Source organism: Centruroides sculpturatus, unplaced genomic scaffold (genome assembly GCF_000671375.1).
Source record: "Centruroides sculpturatus isolate CEXI.00-Female unplaced genomic scaffold, Cexi_2.0 scaffold984, whole genome shotgun sequence".
Lineage (NCBI taxonomy): Eukaryota > Metazoa > Arthropoda > Arachnida > Scorpiones > Buthidae > Centruroides > Centruroides sculpturatus.
In genome coordinates this window covers 92,702-107,083 of record NW_019385216.1, presented here as the reverse complement: position 1 = coordinate 107,083, position 14,382 = coordinate 92,702, and the positions used below count along the sequence as shown (strand labels likewise).

Below are 14,382 nucleotides of genomic sequence, written 5' to 3'. Positions count from 1 at the left end.
TTCTTTAATATGTTTATTTTTGTATTAATTTGAATTCAATCTCCTTTTTGTATATAAACATTATCAAACCTGTTATAATAAATATCCCTTAATTATCATAATTTGATTTGTTAATCCCTAGCTCCATCGTCAACTCATGTTTAGAACGTTTAGAATTAGACCCTTTTAAATTGCAGAAAGATTTTAACATATTTTTCCATTTAGAAAAAAGTTGTGAGTTAGGATGTGGAAGAGTTTTATCCTAACTGGTATCAGATCTTGACAATAAATCTGAGAAAGTCGAAACATTTGCTTCTTCTTGACTTTCAATGATTAATTAATGGCCATCCTAGTGAGACAAGAAATATTCCAGAGCCAACCCTATTCTCACACTTGTCCTTTGCCTTTGCTGTACCACAGCCAAAATGAACTTAATGCAATACCACTGTTTAGGCATCTTCCATTTTCAACGTCTGCTTCCCCCCTGAATGTGCTTCTCTGACCCACTGCATACAGAACCTTTGCCTTCAGAAAGTGATCAGACTCTCCAGGAGACACAGATAAACCATCCTTAACTTGCTAATAGGACTCAAACAGCACCTACCAGTTGGATCATCAATTGCTCCCTAGTATTAACACTCAAGTTAGTATGATGATGCCTGTTAAACACAATTGAAAACATTTGTTTTCTTGTAATTTCTTCTTGCTAGATATTGGTCATTTGTACAGTGTTTATTAAATAGAGTAACTAAAAGTATTATATTAATTAATAGAAATTCATCCAGTATTGTTCATGTAATGGAGCTCTTTTGTACCATTGTCTTTAACAGCTTACTATTTTATTGAAGCATGTGATGCCAGCAACTTAACTATTTTATTGTGAACAATAACAACTAAAACAATTGCTGTTTAACATTTAAAGTACAGGCTGTGACTGATAACAACTGCAAATTATTAACCACATGTTGGAAATGACAACAAAAGACAGCTTAAAAATGTCTATTTACCATAATAATGATAATTATAACTGAAATTCTGATTATAATATTTAAAAATTATTGAATTTTGTATTAATTGATGCAATTAAGAAAAATTACAAATTCAATACATTATATTAAACAATGTTGAAGTGTTTAAGTTTTTGGATAAGAGTACAATTAAACAGTCGGGTCTTCACATTAATGAGATCTGTATTACAATGATAATTGCAAAGTTTATCACACAAAAATTTGGCTGCTTGTTACATTCACATTGAGTAATGGTGAGACATGTGCATCCAGTTTTGTGACAGGTATAACCTAAACAGAACGGTTTATTATCTATGTGTATTGTGCATGTCTAATGAATATCTTAGAACAGGCCAGGTTCAAAAATATTACTCATTATAAAACAGAAGTAAAGCTTTTTCTGTTACTTGTAAATAGTAGTGTAAATGTAAGCAAACAGATAACATTTGAGAGGCTCTGTAGGCAAGAGTACAAATTTTCATAGCAAGCATTGATATACGACACATGTTAGATAAAGATTTTTCACAAAAGCAAAGTATTACTTGATAAATAATATAAAATAAATTTATATTAATATCTGAACAATTTGTTCAATTAAACAGAAAAATGAAATTCATGTCTCACAGATATATTATATCAAAAAGCTTCTGTCAATCAGACTACTAACACGCTTCAAATTTTTTATGGAAAGTTTTTAAATTTAAATTTGGCCATCTGTTAAATGGATGGTCGAGGCAGTTAAGGCATCAGCTTACCGTTCTTGGGACCCAAGATCAAATTCAGACGAGCAACCTTGGAAATTTTTTGTGAGAGGTCTGTCCCGGAAATGTCAGAGCCCATTCCACACAATTATTGTGGTCCTGGACAAACCTGTAATGGCTGTTGGATATGATTAAAAAAAAAGCCCCCTTAGTGCTCGCAGGATGGAAAGAGTAAAAACATGCCCTTCTAAATTTACACTAAGATCTTTCATACAGCTAATAAAAATTAATAATAATCAACTTGTGTTGCATAAAGATAGGAATTACAGGAAGCCTAATTCAAAGCTTGTATTTAATTTCATTTGTCTTTATAAAACAAACTACAATTTAATTTTCAAAAAAGACGGTCTTTTTCATAAATGTTAAGCTAAAACAAATACTTACATCATTTTATAATCTTCAAATATTTCTGCAATTGACTTTCCTTCTTGATATATAGGCTAATAAATTAAAATTTATATAAATTGTTTATTTAATTAAACAATTTAAAACAATCATTTAAAAAAAGAAACAAACTTATTGCTAGTTGCATAATCATATATATCTACACTAGTAGCCCGGGACGCCCCCTAATGGGCGTTCCAGCAGCATTACAAATTCCTGAGGCTGATGAGTTTCATTCTGCAAGCCTCCACGTGTTGATTGTGCTATTCTCTGTAATCTTTCCTGCGCACGTCTCTCCCTTTGTCTCGCAGCTGCGGCAGCTTTACGTTCCTCCACAGTGGCGTATTTCTTTGGTCGTGCCATGAAAGGTTTCTATTATTATATTAAAAAATTAGCTTAACTATTTCAAACCTTATCGTTTTATCGTAGCGGTTCAAACCTATCCGGTTTTTCGTTATTCGCCCCCTAGTGAACATTACAGGCATTCCATTACAATAATAAATTCCTATTACAAATATAATGAATTATTTATATTGTTATATTGATCAAATAATAATTTATTGGCCATATGAATAATAATAATTTATATTGTTAATTTAAATAATAATTAAAATTGTTAATTTAATTTGAATGTTTGAAATATGACACACGATAGGGGCGCCTCTAGTGTCCGTTATCAAACGGTTACGGGACGGACGGACGGACGGAAGGAAGGACGGATACATGTTGAATGGGTTATATATATAGATTGTAAAGCAGTAAACAGACAAAATGTATGTAAAGTAAAATGAATTAAATGAGAATGACAACATTATTCTTTCTTTCATTTAACATTTCGAATTTCACATTTTAAAGCCATACACTTGAATGAATTTAGAAATAACAGTATCGTTGGAGGCCATCTTTTTTGTGATGAAAACTAATTCTTTCCTTCGTGAATGTCATTAGAGTTTCATTTGGAATTATCATCATTTCAGAGCATGCAGACTGAACAGTATGATCATCTCACTACTTATTAAAGTCAAATGAGTTAAAAAGACTCACGAGGTTACAGTATGCCAGACAAGTATCACAATAAGTAACATGACAGCATTTGTTGATGTGAATATATTGAATCAATTTGTTTTTTAAACACTGAATAAGATGTTTTACTATTTTAAATAAATTATTTGTACTTATCAGATAAAAATCATAAACAATAATGGCTATGTCTATAAGGGCTGTACCAAACTAATGCAAAAGTGGGCATAACTTTTTTATTTACTGATATGGATTATTCAAACTTCACTTGTTGGCAAAGCAACTCTTCCTTCATACAAAGGAACTACTAATTCAACATTACAAGTGGATGTTTGTGCCATAATTGGGCACTCTTTAATCTTCTTTAAAAAAGTCACTGTTATACCTACTTCTTAAGAGCCACGTTCGCCTGTCTGTTTCATCAAATCATTGTCCCTGTAAAGTACCATGTTCTTCATTTGACCAAGCAGATTGAAGTCAGAGGGTACTGGATCAAGACTGTATGCTGGATGGGAGACCACCGACTGTGAAGAAGTTCACATGTGAATAATTTCTAAGAGGTTTCCCGAATAGGGAAATTATTCTAGGCAAGAAAATCTTTTTAATCAGACATTCTGGATCTGTTTTCTCTGTCAAATGCTTTTCAATCAAGTTCAAGATTATCACATCTTATAAAGCCTAACCATTCGTTCATTGTATCATTTACCCAATTTCAAGATGACCTTTTTTTAATTTTTTCATGATTCAAAAAATATCCTTTGGCTTAGAATCTGCATCATTAATATGGTCAGTAAAATATGTGACATCCTTTACTGACAAAGTTTAAAGTTTGGAGAAATATCACCAAAAGCCATTACAGATAAGTTTCTGCAAATTTTGTATGCACACATGGAAAAGTACTTCTAGAGAAGTCATTACCGGTGTATTTAAAAAGTTCAATTCCGAATGCACTTTATGGCATAGATGATGATGCTCTGTAAGAAGACAGCAACATCCGATGACAGAAGTTGAACAATTAAATGGTGTAAAATTTATTCCTTATGTTTAATTAATAAATTTTCATTTTTTATTTATTTTCAATTTTCTGGAGTTGCCTTACAATTGAATAAATACAGTATTCTCATTTAAATAATTCCTGATAATATGGAGGAAATTTATAATACAGAAAAATATGCTGAAATGGAAATCATCCAATGCATTCTCATTTAAACATATTAAATAATTTGCATTATAGTATGTTTTTGAAGTTTAAATCTCTTGCATATTATCAAATTATTTTTTTAAAAATCTCATTCAAATTTATTACTAGGGCAAGTAAAAATAAATTAAGATCAATTCTTTTTTTGCTAAAAGTATAGCACTAAGAAATTCCAAATCTATATCACTGTAAAGAATGTTTTTCAATGTATCCATGCAAAAAACTGCACTTAAATTTTTGGCCATGGAGAGCAAATGTTATCTACTGCCTGCCTATGGCAAAACAACAATGTATGCCTCTGCACCGCAATTTGATGGCAATTTTTTGGTGAAGAAAACCATCTCATGCATCTCACATTCACCATACAACCCACATGTGGCTCTTTGCAACTTTTTCCAATGTCCAAGTTTCCAGCAATGACATTGAAGTTACAAGGAATCCAATTCTCTGTCCACAATATCAGCAAAGCATTGGAGCAATCCTGATGAATATCTCAAAGAATATACTATTACAGCTCTTCAAGGACTAATAAAATCTATATAAAAAGTACTTTCAATTCTATGGAAAACATTTAAAAAAAGCCACAACAGTTATCATACAAAAAAAAATTGGTCTCAATATGTTTTTGACTGAACCTCCTATGATCGCAAATTGGCATTAATAATTGTTACATATAATTATTACGACACAAACTATTTATGAAGAAAATTAAAAGCAAAACTGGTGAAAACATTCCAAAAATACAATTAATTGAAGGAAACTATTAAATATAAAATTCTTTTCATCTGTTAGTGATTTCTGAAGAAACAAATATGTAATTAAAGATTCCTGTAACAGTAAATAAATATAATTACATCTGTCTGAGTTTCTTCATCAATCAGAGGAAGTTTAAACATAACCATTCTTCTGTTTCTTCTTTCAAGATCAAATTCCTTATTGAGTTTTTGTTTCTCGGTCACTTGAAGATCAGCTTCAAATAAAACTGGAGATATTTCTAAATTTAAAAAGAAATTTAAGATTTTTTTTTTTATTTAAAAAATGATTATGATTCAATTCACAAATTCTTAAATAAAACATCTATTAAAATTTTATTTATTAACTAACAAACTCAACAAACTTTTTTTAATAATATGAAACCTAAGTTTAAATTTATTGTATTATTAATTTGTTATAATTAGCTATAGCTACTTCTATTTTTGATATTTTTCTATAGTCTAATATATTAAGTAACATTGTCACTTTAATAAGATTTTTAATCTCATTTCTCAGTAACATACTATTTACTTGTTCTCAGCTCATCTTTATTAATTTGATATCAATAATTCTAAATATAGTAGAAGTTTATCAATTTGGAACCCAATAATCTGAAATGTCATCACCCTCTAAAATGTAGCTAATTAAGTGCACACGAGTTATTCTCAAGTTGCTTTTTAGTCATCATTTGTTCAGAAATGTTGATGAATAAAATCAATACGCTGAGCTGACTTTAAGGCAACACACCTTGTCTCTAAATCAAACTTCCAGCACTATTAACTAGCAATATCAAACATTAACTTCCACACAACAGTGATGCCAGCATTTATGCAATATACAAAATATAATCATTCAAAAAATTAAAGTAAGAAAACTAACAAAGACATGACAAAAAAATGCAAAAACAAGTATTTTAGTACATTCAGAAACAAACAAAATAGAAATCATCAGACAACTAAAAAAGGTATATGCTGGTGGAAAATGATTCATAATTTTAACACTTAGTAGTAGTAAACTGATGATGATAATGTGATTTTATACAAGACTTTTTTAGATATTCTTAATAATTACTCCATCTTTGGAGGTAAAAATTGTTTTAGATTTTTATCATAAAGATATAAAAGGAGGTTTTTGTCAATTCCAATACCTACATTTTGAAAATTAGCAAGAAATGTACTGTCACATCACATCACAATATTAAAATACTAAAGTTTAATTACATCAGGTATTTGTACATTTACCAACGTAAAGCAGATGATGTAACACTACCAATATTAGGAATTAATACCACAGGAAGCACTTTCAGTGAAGTAAAGTTAATAGTCAAAACTTAAAACTGATACCATGTGTTCCTAAACTAAACATATTGTTTAAAGCAGTTTAAACTGGAATTGAGCTTTGTTGCTAGCTGTTGGAATAGTTTGTTTAGATCTGTCCAATAGAAAATGTTCAAATAAAATAAACTATTTTCCAAAAATCTTAGAGATGTTAGCAAAACACATGGTAAAAGGTTTCACCAAGCAATTTCAACCACGGAAAAGAGATATCACAGTCACGAACCACATTACAATAATTTTCACAGATATACATTCTGTATAGATATGCTCTTCTATATGTTTATCCTTATAAAAGATGTGTTATAGGAAAATTTGAAGGAAATTTTTAAAATCAAAATGGTTTTTCTACAGGAGTCACTTATTTTAATGACAGCAGTATAAAAAATTTCTTTTTTGTAGTGTTATCACAATAATAAGTTTATTTACATATATAAATATCTGAGATATACCTCTTCCTATAGTTTTGGTCTCTCTTGTCAAAATAAAGAATAATAAAAGAGTTAATGGTAAACTTTTCATATTATTAATGTAATAATATTGTTTCTTTATAATACTGTTACTATTATAAAGAAAATTCATTAATATAGTCCATGGCTACAGAACATTCCGAATTCAAATGTCAATTCTGTAATGTATTAATTTACATACAATAAATTTAAAATATTTTATCAAATTCTGTTAAATACATATATTTTAGTTTCAATGACTTATTTGTTAACTTATTTAAAAGGTTAGAATATCGATTTAGAATTATTTTTTCCTGAGTATTAAATAAAATTAGAATGATTATTTACCTTTAAAATTTATCACACTATCATTGTTAGGTAAGGAATTATTTTGTCTGGGAAATGTGGGTAGTATCAATGGTTCTTCTTTTGTGACTGGGAGGTCTGAAGAGAAGGACAATGACAACTGATTGAAATGCATGGGAGCACACCATGTCTCTCTTCGAGGTTTCCGCTGAAAGAGAAGTAATAAAGTATTAATTTTACTTGATTTTACTCATCAGTACCATTTAATTTCTATTTTAGAAACTTCTTAGTTGTTATCTGCATCACCTAAAAAAGTTGTGAATCATTTGATTTTATACAATAAAATTAAAAACAGTTTATTTATAAATCACGCAAAATAGAAAAACAGTCTATTTTAAAACTATAATAATAAGTTTAGGTGTTTAAACTAATAAAATAGCAGTTTTTTAAACTGAATTTCCTAATAGATTGATAATTTTTTGGACAATTTTTGTTTTTGAGCTTTATTAAGAACTTATTAAATTTAAATGAATATAAAGCAAATCAAAATTAATAATATAAATAGCCATATTCTTTTGAGAATAGCAGAGCATTTTTGGTGTTTCTTCAGCAACACACACATGTATTGATGCTCTGTAAATGTTTATAAATATATGTGCATATATATGTATGTAGATAAAAATATCTATGTTAATAAAAAGCATATAAATAAATATAAACATCTTACTAAACCCAATACAAATTAAAAAACAAATAAATTTTAAAATAACTTTTTATTGAATAGTAGTTGACAACAACGGTTTACAAGAGCACTCATGTCTTCATGGAGTATCAATGCTTTGCAGAACGCTGCTCTACGGAATGTATATACCAGACATGGGCAAATGCGGCTCTTTTTGAGTTACGAGTGGCTCTTGCTGAAAAAGTTCATTTCTGCTTTTTATTATTATTTTTACAATTTTATTTCCACAATTTTGTGAAAATATGTTTATTAAAAAAATTCAATATTTGTTTTATATTATATTTATATTACATAATAAAACTGCATTATGGAACTATAGTACAGAATAAAAAAGTACAGAACTGCAGCTCCCATGCATTTTGCAAAAACTACATTTCGGCTCCCACTAAACTCTTGCTTGCCCACCCCTGGTAAATACAATACAGTTTTTCAGTAATGATTTGTATTTATAAATATTTAATTATTGTATGTTCAAAATCTCAGTTCTGTAGAATTTGTTGTTAAAAGTTAAGGGAAAAAATTTAAAAAAAATAAAATACACACCTGCTGATTCTCAGGAACTTGTTTAGAAACAACAACATTTTCAGTGAGTGATTTAATTGTCTGCTCCAGTTCAAACAATTGTTTATCTTTCTCTTTTAATTCTTTCTCCATTGCAGATACTTTTTCTGACTGAGAACTATCTTTTATTTTCTTTTGAAAATAAATTTTTAAGATAATTTATTATTAATTAATACTATATTAGATATTATAATCAATTATTATTTATACAAAAATAAATTATTCTAATTACCTGTAATTCATCATTTAACTGTTTGATTTGTTTCTTACATCTTTTGAGCATTGCCGCATCAGTTAATATCTCATTAACCACTGGATCATTTTTGATACACTTTGCTCGATTCGCAAACTTTAAAAAATAAAAAGTATTTTAAGAATAAGACAACACAATAAATATTGTCAGCATATAAACTGCAAGTAACTGTAAATAAGTAAAATAACAATAGATTTTTTGTACTGAAATTACACCTATTTTTAATATTTGCTAGTAAATGGATAATACAAAAGGCAATCAAAGTTTTTTCAATCCATTTTTGAAATAAATACTAGAAATTAAATCTTTTTTCAGCCTTCAGGAATTAGGAAGTAATCAAATTTGAAAGTTATAGTAATTTAAATTCATTGATTAGTTAATTAATGCATGTTACAAGCATATTAAGAGTGTATGGCTGACCATAATCATATCATTTACAGTCAAACCTATAGCCATCACATGTTTATGATAGGGTTTAATAACCCATTATATCTGTCAAGTCCAATTCAAATTTGCCAGCAAGAATGGGAAATATGGAATGAGATCCTGGACTTGCGTTACTTGTAATAAATTGTAGAGTCTGATAAGACTCAAATCTACATCCTCCATAGTGGTAAATAATTTTAAAACTTTTTTAAAAGTACAGTAATTTTAAAAAGTAACTCAAAAAATAATCTAGATTTCCATTGTATAGGGTTGAAATGAAAGTTTGTTCGGGTATTTACATAATTGCTCATTTCTGTCATCTCTGTCATGCTTATCAAGTTTTAACTTGTTTAGGTGAGTCTTACATATAAATATCTGTAAGACTCACCTAAACAAGTTAAACTTACGTAAATCTAGTTACAGTTTTTGTTTTAAATTATGTTATGTTTTAAGAAAAAAAAATTTTAAATGGAAGATTAGAAGGTGAATTTTTGACATTTCATGCACTATTATTTCCAAAAATATATGCTGTATATGTGAATGATGAAGTTACTGATCAAACATTCCAGAAATGGTTTGCAAAATTTAGGGCATGAGATTTTTCTCTTGAAGATGCATCTTGGTCAGGATGGCATTCAACCATAGAAGATAAGTCCGTAGTGACTTTAATCCAATATGATAGGCATAGATCAACATGAGAAATAGCTGACACCTTAAAAATGTCCTAAACATCTGTTATTAGAACCACAGCTGTGGAGTTGGAGTCAGAATTGAAGTTGGGAGGAATTTCTGGATAGAGGAGTCGAAAAAAATGTGTCAACTCCGACTCCCGCATTTTAAATTTACTTTAGTTCTTTTTATTTAAATGAAGGTAAATTTATTATATATTTATTAATTTTAAATACAAAATGCAACAATTTAATTTATTAAATATGTATCAATAGTTTTCTTTGTAGTACAGTAGACTCCCCTATAAAACGGGTTCCTATAGTTCGGATTCGTTTATGACGGCGAAAAAATTGCGACAGTATTCATACAAACATGCTAAAAAACTCGTATAATTCTGTAAAGAGTCATCGCCGACTCGTGTCACGACAGGATTGGTCGAATCTAGACTAATAGCAGATATTGTACAAACCGTTGAGTTTAAACGAGCAACAGACCTACTAAAAACCTTTATTATTTAACGTCCATAAAAATTATATTTATATTAATGATGTCTCCAAAGTTCAGCGAATTTTTCGCAAAAAAAAATAATTTATCAGGAAGCACATGAGCGCCATTCTATGACAAGCTCCACGACGAAAACAAGCTTAAGCAATGGCGTCGTCAAACAGTGCACACTTGGTAAGTAATCCTACAATTTTTTGTTTATAGCATAGTTTATATGGATTATTCCCAAAAAATTATATGTATTCTGGAAATGTTGAGTCGAATTAGTCCAGAATCGATTAATTTTATGGATGAAAACCTTTCAAACAGCCATAGTCTGTAAACTGCATACGTGCCAAGCTGTGATTGGCTCATGTATTAAGGACTCGTAGAAAATGGATTTCATAAAAACCAGAACATATCTACCGTGTTATAAGGGAGAGTCGACTGTAATTTATCTTAAATATTTTAAAATGTAAATAGTTACTAAAAGTGTTGACTGCGTTTGCTGTAAGGAAGCCGGAGTAACTGTACAAATGATTGCTGTTCTCGTATTGCCTCCAAGTGAATTCCGTAATATTCTAGTTAATTTTGAATCTCTGAAGTTTACAAATTGCCTGAAAATTTATAAATAATAATATATTGAATGATTTAAATATAATAATTAAAAACTAATATTAAATTTTAAACCACAACTTACCCTTCTCCTCCTTCACTGAGACGACTAATGATATTACCCAGCATGAGAAGCGATTTATTGATGTGAACACCTTCTTTAAATCTTTCTCCAGTAGCACCAGTTTGCCCAGATCTCTCAGATCCTGCTAAATCTACAAGATTCTATTAAAAAAAATTTTTTTTAATTTATACACTCCATTAACTGTATTAATTCAGAATTTTAATTAAAATCTAACTTACCAAATGAGATACTTTCACGGCATCATCTAAATTGTCACCTCTCCTCCTACTTTCAATGATCTGAAAATTATTTTTGTGTACGTTGGATTATTTGAATACAATTTCAAACTTTAATGATACTTTTAAACTAAAAATGGAAGTTGATTACTGTTGTAGAAAGAGAATAAAATGCAGTACAACAAAATGTTGTTAAGCTAAACCATGTTAATTCAAGTTATCTATGGGTTATGGGCTTAGCATATAGGATGTTTTCCATATAATAAGATCTCATTAAGTAAAAATTGTCAGTATTTTACTTTGAACCTATTTTCCATGTATCCTCTTCCCTTTGATAGGGAGGACCGTGTCTTTATTTTCTCTAACATTCCATATGAATACAGACAATTAAGATAAACACTCCTGCTCCTTGCCAAACACAGATCCCACCATTACATCAACATCCTTTTACTGGCATTCTGATTGTGACAAGAGGCATGTTGACAACACAGTCAAAAGTGCCATAAACTACATACAATTTTGTAATCATTCTGTGAACAGATTCTTGAGAAATGGCTTGATAACAGGAAATTTACAGCCACAGAAAAATCTGAAAAAATCAAGTATTAAACTTGTTAACTTGAAGTCAAGCTTTTTACCCATGAAACATAAACTCAACAAGATTTTATTATAATAATAACAGACAATCTTGCATAAAAAAGAAATACTGATATTATTTTCCAATGCTTAATTTTGTAAATATGATGATAAAAATTATTTATGAATTAAACTTTAACTCTTACTTTGTCACATATGTATCCATCAGATACATGGCTTTTTTTAATTGAATTTCTCAAAAATAAATAACAGTTGACTGTGGGATTTGTGGTATTCCTCAATTGATATGTTCTGAAATGATTCTGACAGTGATTTTCAAGTTTATGACTCTTTTAGAGAAATTTAATGAAAAACAATATCTTACTATCACCTGCAGTAAATTCCCTTTCAGCGAGAGTGCTGTACTCTCACAATTGTTATGTAAAACAATTGCAATTCAATAAAAAAACAATGTAGAATATTTAACCTTTACCACAATATTACATATTCTATCTTTTTCTCCTGGTTTCAATGACAGGACCAATTCCAATTCATCTCAAATAATTTATTGCAGCTTTTTTGGCAATGCGATTTTCTACCTTTGGTGTTATCACCCCTCTGTCTCATGATCATGATAAGAAATTTAATACTTTCAATTTTGCAACAATTAAAATTTATGTTTATTATGTAGCATGTGGGATCTGTGAAGATCTGTAGTGTTAAAATTCGCAGGAGTGAATGAATTGAATTACCAAAAGGACAGACAAACATAAGAAACACTTAAAACTAACTTTTTATGTACAAAATGTATATACAAAAATTAAGTACATGTGTACTTAGGGTACATGGCACATGGCAGTTCACACAAAGAATCCCTTGGCAAAGAACCATTAAACAAAATCCAATAAACAGGCTAAAAATATTCACTCAGTGATATTGTATACCGGCAATTACTTCACTTATACAAAGTTTATACCGTGTTTCACTAGTCCTTCCACCAATGGAAACAGATTTCAAAACCACAAATCTCCACCATGACAAACAAAGAGAAGAGTTCACCAGAAACATACACAGCTCCAAGAGACGACATATTTCCACAAGCTGAACACCAAGAACCCGAATGACCTGTTGCCAGTCCGCACCCCATATATATCAACCCCACTGCCAACACAGTGTGCTACCATACAAAAAACACCCAAAAGTAAAAATTTTTTTTTTTTTTTTTTTTTTACAATTACAAATAAAACTGCATGTACAGAAGCAAAAGAAAACAATTTTTTTACAAGGCGACAACAGAGGCCGACAATATATATACAGTAGAGCATATTATCCAACAGATACATAAAGCATCCGAATTACATCACAAAAATTGACATGTTTGGATGAGAATTAATAAATTAATAATATTTTTAATACAGCAACGCTTACCATTCTGAAAATAGTGTGAGATCTTGAGCTTTTATCATTCATACAGGTTGCATCTATATGTCGGTTTTCTATAACAAAGAAATATAGTAATATTATTTTTTCATATTGTAAATAGTTTAAATTAGTTTATTCTTCTTTGATAAATTTGATAACTTTAAAATATTTAAACATTCTTACTTTCACCCTGTCTCCATATTTGACAAATCTGATCATAATTTGTAACTGTCACTTCTTTTAATTCTTGTACACACAACTGACCATCCTAAAAATTATATATTTTGTTAATTTTATATCAGTGTAAAAATATACTTATATACAATCAAACTTAGTTATAATGAACATGGATATAATGAGCAAAATGCCATAACAATTTTAATTTATGCATATTTCCATACATTTTCTCATGGTTATAATGAGCATACTTCACGAATATACCAAGCAAATTTTCAGTAACTATGCAAACACATGAACATTCTTAATTGTTCAAGTACTAAGAAATGAGATACCATATTCTTCGAAGCGATAAAACTGAAAGGGTTACTTAGTCTTATGACCTGCATGGATTACAGGCCTATTTATCACTTAACTTTCTTTGTAGACTGTCCCTCTCTTTGTTGACTAGCTTCCAGCCTTGTCTGCTAATTTACCTAATCATCGCTATAATTGTAAAATTATCATATACTATAGTTAGAAACAAACCCTTCTCAAGAAAGATGTCTATGAAGAAAAGAAAATCTCTCTCAGTTTATGAAAAAGTAGAAATTATTTGCAAGTTAGAACATGATACTAAAAATGTCAAAGTGTGTAGAAAGTTTTCTTAATCTTCTTCAACAGTATCAACATTATAGAAATACAGTAGAGCGTCGTTTATCCGAAGGAATTCCAGTTGGCAAATTTAAATTTTCGCCAGTGCTGTGGTGCTGTAATCTTTGCCTATGTCTTCAGCTACTCAAATATTTTACGTTTTTGATTCTAAATTAACTTCTGAAGTATATTTTTTTTTATTGTTTTTATATTTTTCAATATATTTATTTTGTTTGTACAAAATAAAAATAATTTTTAACAATACAATAGTCTTCGTTAGGCTTAACATCGACGAAAATTCAACACAAAGCGACACGCAGCGGAGAAAAATTTC

General features: G+C 29.4%; 1 protein-coding gene across 1 annotated transcript in view; it reads right to left on the bottom strand.

Annotated features, from left to right (window-relative positions):
• LOC111636291 (kinesin-like protein KIN-7N) overlaps positions 1-14,382 on the bottom strand; it is a 48,900-nt gene that overhangs the window by 14,967 nt on the left and 19,551 nt on the right. Inside the window, exons 7-16 of the mRNA XM_023381505.1 lie at positions 13,422-13,506; positions 13,245-13,312; positions 11,244-11,303; positions 11,026-11,165; positions 10,813-10,942; positions 8,727-8,843; positions 8,477-8,626; positions 7,234-7,399; positions 5,204-5,343; positions 2,132-2,187 (exon numbers count right to left, since the gene is read on the bottom strand). Coding sequence (XP_023237273.1) covers positions 2,132-2,187; positions 5,204-5,343; positions 7,234-7,399; positions 8,477-8,626; positions 8,727-8,843; positions 10,813-10,942; positions 11,026-11,165; positions 11,244-11,303; positions 13,245-13,312; positions 13,422-13,506 — 1,112 coding nt within the window. The remainder of the gene's footprint in view (positions 1-2,131; positions 2,188-5,203; positions 5,344-7,233; positions 7,400-8,476; positions 8,627-8,726; positions 8,844-10,812; positions 10,943-11,025; positions 11,166-11,243; positions 11,304-13,244; positions 13,313-13,421; positions 13,507-14,382) is intronic.